General features: G+C 46.1%; 1 protein-coding gene across 1 annotated transcript; it reads left to right on the top strand.

Annotated features, from left to right (window-relative positions):
- Positions 1 to 3,260: 3,260 nt before the first annotated feature.
- On the top strand, positions 3,261 to 5,513 carry LOC117069618. Its single transcript, XM_033187979.1, has 2 exons — positions 3,261 to 3,465; positions 4,630 to 5,513. The coding sequence occupies exons 1-2, from the start codon at positions 3,261 to 3,263 to the stop codon at positions 5,511 to 5,513; spliced, it is 1,089 nt and encodes a 362-aa protein (XP_033043870.1).
- Positions 5,514 to 5,723: the final 210 nt, after the last annotated feature.

The raw sequence follows: 5,723 nt of genomic DNA, 5'->3' as shown, positions 1-5,723 counted from the left end.
AACTGAATATGGATCTGGCTTGAAAAAGCACTTTTCAGGAATGTTCAGGGTTTGCACAACCCAAGCCTGCTCCGTAAACCATTTCCTATACACAAGTCCAGCTGAGGTGGAAACAGGCTCTTGGAGTAAAAGGCAAGGCTCAGAAGAGAGAGGAAGTGGTGGACAAGGTATGACCCCATGTAGGGTCAGTGTGGATGGGAGGCGCTGCTGAGAGATTGTGGATGGAGAAGAATGTGGACCAGGGGCAGGAGGAAAAAAACGCAGGGGGGTTCTTCCTGGGCCAAAGCAGATATTTCATGGAGGGCATGGGCAGGGGCATGCACAGGCACAGGCGGGTGCCATGGAGTAGGGGAGACATTGGGGTATAGACCCGGGACAGAGCATAAGAAATATAGACATTCCCAAGGCAGCAGGCACAGAAACAATGCCTGACAAGCCTCTCTCGGGCTTCCATCCATATATCTAAGTTAACTGGGTTTCCCACTCCGTAGAAATGACTGAATCTCACAGTCATTTCTGAAACACAGGTATTGGTACTCACAGGTTCTGGACAAAATGTTGACATCCCAAAATACACTAGTATAGAAAAAATAAGAATCTGCTTCTATCCAGTTTGCAAGTATTCAAGAGCAATTCCAGAGATTCTGACATTTATGCAAATATATGGTAATAATTTGTCTCTTCAAACTTATACTCCAATAGTAATAAGAAACAAGAGACAACAATTGGCCTTGTATTATTATTTCTATCTACAATGATGGTAATATTTGAGGTGTGATAACCTAAGTGTCCTAGTTCTGAACCCACATTTAGAACTGAGCAGCAATCACTGGCAGCAGAGGTCCCCCACATGGAGACACACCTGACTCAATACAGCTGCACCTGGGGGGCTCTGCAAACTCTGAGGTGTGGAGAAGCAGCTCCCGCCTGAGACACAGTTGGATCAATCTCTGCTCTTTCTCTGAGGAAGGTGAGGCTTAGTGTGTGGAAAGGACCAAATCTGCTCTACTCAAGATCTCTGCACCTGAACGAAACCAAAGAATGATCACCATGTGGTTTCAGCCTGGATTGAACAATTTCTTAGGAGAAAAGCAATGCTCTGCAAAATAGCCACTCAGAATTAAGAAATAATGCATGTATTCAGGAGAAAGGTGGACGTTACAATTGTTTACAGACTGTTTTCTTGATCTGCTGTGTCATCTGACAGAAGCAAGAAAAATCATGGTTTCTATATAAAAATGCATGAACAGTATGTTTCCCCTGAGACTGCATCTCCCATTTCTCCAACATCAGGGAACCCATAGACCAGGCACCCAGCTGCTGTTCTCTGACATCCACCACCCGGTTGATGCAAAGACACATGTCCTGGGAGCTCCTCCCAGACAGTGATTACACACAGTGGAGATTCTAAGGCGTGTCTGCTGCTGGGACACAGGAGTGACCCCTGATGGGTGAGTTTGGCCCAGGGAGGCATCAATGGCTTTACTAGACTTAGAGTGGACCCTGGCGTAATTAGGAGGTTTGATCAGAGTTCCCTGATTTCTCATGTCTTTGTCATCAGATCTGTGTCCACGTCCGACAGTTTCCACAGCCTCCCTGGCCTCCTGTGACATCTTCTCCCTCAATCAGTGATTCATTCCTTAGGGGCATATGAGAATTTTTTTTCTAGTAGTAACCTTTTCCAGTCCAGAGGCCTCAGTAGTAGGCAGAGAACCATAAACACAGAGAGGCTCCCAGGAGAACGCATTTGGTGCAGAAGAAGCCACAGGGCCTGACAGGAAAGCAGCCCTTGAACTCCACCTGCCCCTGCCCTGGGCTATTCCTGTCTCCTGTGGGTGCTGAGTGCCCCCTGCAGCCAAGCCACCCCCTGTGTCCTGCAGGGCTGTCTGTCTCTGAGCCCACGTGGACTTTCCATCACGGTGTCTCCTGCACAGTTTTACGCTGCCGTGTTCTGGATTCTCAGGCTGTTCATTTGCTTGTACAGCATGTACTTGGTGTTGTCTCTGGGAATGGTGAGTCTGCTCCTAATATAGTCTGCATCATATTGATGAGTTTCACCACACCACGTAAATGCAGCCCATTCCAGCCCCTTCCCTGAGGCCTGCAAACCCAGTGAATCTCATAGCTACCAAAGGTGAATCAAGAGGCTGCACAGGAGAGTCTCAGGGGACCCTCTAAGCTATACCAAGTCTCCCCCAGACTTTGTAAGCTGCACCTCACACTGGACACCTGCAAACAGAGACATTCTGGTTAGAAACTGTCACATATCCACTATTTCTTTCACCAACATCCACTTGGCCTCCCAAGACGTGCTGGAAACTCAAGATCCAACGTCACCTTTGAGGGCCTTGGTCTACTGTGAAGTCATGACACCTGTTCTGCCTTCAGGAGTCTGCAACAGTGGGGAAGGGTCAGGAGAGTGACTTCTTACTTATTGCTCACCAGTCCTGAGTCACAGAAAATCAAGTGGAGAGTTTCACATGTTTAAGTCTATGAAGGCACCAAATAATCTGAAAGAATACAATAGTATACATATAAGGAATGATGAAAACAAAAATAACAATTTAAATGTTAAAAATCACATAAAAATCACTGGCATTTGGATTTAATTTTCTTTGAAAAATTAGAGACAAATATTGTAAAACTGCTATTTTTAAATCATCTGGGAGTATATTCTCAATTAGCCTATATACTGCCAACCACTGTGTGTTTGTATATTTGTGTGTGTGAGAGAGACATAGAAAGAGAGGGAGGGAGGAAGAGAGAGAGAATACAGACAGAAGAAGAAACACAAAAGAGATAAATCTTACATAAAAGTATTATACTTTATAAGGTCATTGAATAAGGTGAGAGATGTGGTCTTTAATGGTCACATAAGGCAGAAGCAACAAATTCTTACACCAGATATGATTATGCACATATATAAATACCATTTTCTAATTATATTATACACACACCTCAGCATAGGCATAGTGTAGAGTATCTAGTGGTGAAATGTGAGGGTTACGGGAATCCCATTCTCCAACTTGGGCCCTGTTTTCATGGAGTCTGAGTGCCCTTTGTTGGTCCCGGGCCCCTCTCCAGGGAAGTTTGTGTCTGGGATCAAACCGACATCTTCTCTGTTCCTCTCACAAGAATACAAGTTTGTGGCAGTTGGTCACAGAACTCAGCTGCAAGAAAATTTGATACTTGGACATAGATCTGGAGATGGTGACTGGGCTCGTGAGGAGTGGGTTAGAATTTGTGCTCCCTCGTGACCTATGCCCCGATCCACTCCCTTGACTGAGGACTGGCAGATCCAGCTCCAGCAGGAAGCGCTGGGTGTGATGGAGAATCCAGAGACAGCACAGGTGAGGGAGGGGGTCAGTGAGGGCCTCACTAGGCCAATAAATGACTATGAAACACAGTGGTCAGTGTGTACGGGTTCTGGAAAACGCACTGAAATTCCTACATACTCACATTTTGGTAGGAATGAAGAATTTGCTTTTGTTCAATTTGTGAGATTACTAGACAATTCAGTAGATTCTGAGAATAAATTCAGGCACATATATGGTAAACTTGCAACCAAATTAAAAAGAAACTACTTTCAGGGGAATGGACATTGGATTGTTTTCTTTTACTATAAAGAGGGTGATTTTCAGAATAGAAGTGAGGCATGATAGCATAATGGCATCCTAATTCTGCAATCACAGTTATATCTTAGGAGAAATCAGAAGCCGTGGAGGTCACCCCTCCTGAATGAGAAAACACCTGAGTCTATAAAACTGCACATGGCTTTTCCACAGGCTCTGAGGTGTGCAGGACCAGCCCCTAAACCCACACTCAGGAATAGTCAAAGTCTGCTCTTTCTGAGGGGGAGGTGATGCCGAGTGTGTGGAAAGGTCCAAACTTACTTTACTCTAAATCTCTGAACATGGACAGAAGCAAAAAATATGAAATACATGTGGACTCACTCTAGATTCAACCATTCCTCATGAGAAAGGCGATTCCATGGTGGGACCCTACACAGAATTCAGGAATTCATTGAGGGTAATTGTAGAGATTATAATTATTTGCTGACTGCATGCTCGCTTCTCTATGTCCCCTGAAAGAAACAAGTAAAATCATGGTTTCTATATAAAAATCCATCAACAGTGCCTTGTCCCTGAGAATGCACCTCCCATTCCTCCAGCATTAGGGAACCCATGAACCAGGCACTAGCTGCTGCTCTCTGAGGTCCATCACCTGGTTTGTGCCAAACACACGTCCTGAAAGCTCGTCCCAGACAGTGAGTGGGCGCAGCGGAGAGGAAAAGGCACAGCGGCTGCCGGGCACATGGCGGATCCCTGATGGGCACCTAGAGCTCAGGGAGGCCTGATGGCCATGCTGGACTTAGTGTGGACCACATGGTACTTAGGGAGCTCCATCAGACTCCCATTTCTCCCTCACTGCTTGTGAAACTTGAATCCTGGGCGGACAGTGTCCACAGCCTCACCTGGCTTCTTGCCCCCTTTTCTTTCTCCATTTGTGACACCTGCTTTAGGGGTGTTTAACAGTGGTTCCTCCTATGGTAATAAACTTTACGAACTTAGAAACCTCAGTAGTAGGCATATAACTGTAAATATACAAGGCCCTCTGGAGAACTGTTAGATGAGAGGAAGCCAAAGACCCTGAAGGAGAGCAGCCCTCGACCTCCCCCTGCACCTGCCCTGGGGCTGCCCCTGTCCTGTGTGTATCCCGAGCACCCCCTGGTGGTTCCATACGCTCCTGCAGGGAGGTTTGTGTCTGGGCTCGCACTGACCTCCCCTCACTGTGTCTCTCACACAGTAATACACGGCTGTGTCCTCAGCTCTCAGACTGTTCATTTGCAGATAGAGGGAGTTCTTGGTGTTGTCTCTGGAGATGGTGAATCGGCCCTTCACAGAGTCTACATACTTTTTCTCACTTCCATCATACTTTATGTCAGCCACCCACTCCAGCCTCTTCCCTGGAGCCTGGCGGATCCAGTTCATCCTGGTGCTACTGAAGGTGAATCCAGAGGCTGCACAGGAGAGTCTCAGGGACCCCCCCGGCTGGACCAAGCCTCCCCCAGACTCCACCAGCTGCACCTCACACTGGACACCTGCAAACACAGAGACACCCTGGTCAGAAACCACCACACATATTCCCAGTTTCTCTCACTCATATTCACGTACATTCAACTCCTTCCCCATGAATCACCTTTGAAAATAGCAACAAGGAAAACCCAGCTCAGCCCAAACTCCATGGTGAGTCCTGTGTTCAGTGTTGATCACCGAATAGAAACACCTGAGAATTCTAGGGCTGGAGCTCCCAGAGCTGCAGGATCAGGGCTGGGCTGCTTTTCATCAGCAGAGGGAGGGACCTATTTGCATGTCTCCTACTGTATAGCAAGCTCTGGGGTGGGACGCCTGAGGAGAGGGCAGGGCCTAGAGCAGATGAGTGTTCTGCAGGAGTTTAGAGATATTGATACGATTTTGGAAAATGTAGTCTCTTATTATAAATTTGTTTTGTGATAAACTCTTTAAACCTACAACTGTATTTGTAACTTTTATTTTAAAATAGTTTTATTGAAGTACAATGGACCTGTGAAAACTGCATATATTTAAACTTATCAATCAGTCATCTTAACTTTTACATATGTGGAGAAATCATGGTATGTAGTGTCCATGTTATTTCCATGTTACAGATGGAAAATTACCAGCAGAAGCACAGATGGGTGGTAC

The sequence above is a fragment of the Trachypithecus francoisi genome, unplaced genomic scaffold (assembly GCF_009764315.1).
Source record: "Trachypithecus francoisi isolate TF-2019V2 unplaced genomic scaffold, Tfra_2.0 Lachesis_group3, whole genome shotgun sequence".
Taxonomy (NCBI): Eukaryota; Metazoa; Chordata; class Mammalia; order Primates; family Cercopithecidae; genus Trachypithecus; species Trachypithecus francoisi.
Note: the sequence above shows the minus strand (reverse complement) of the source record. Positions and strands in the feature narration are given on the sequence as shown.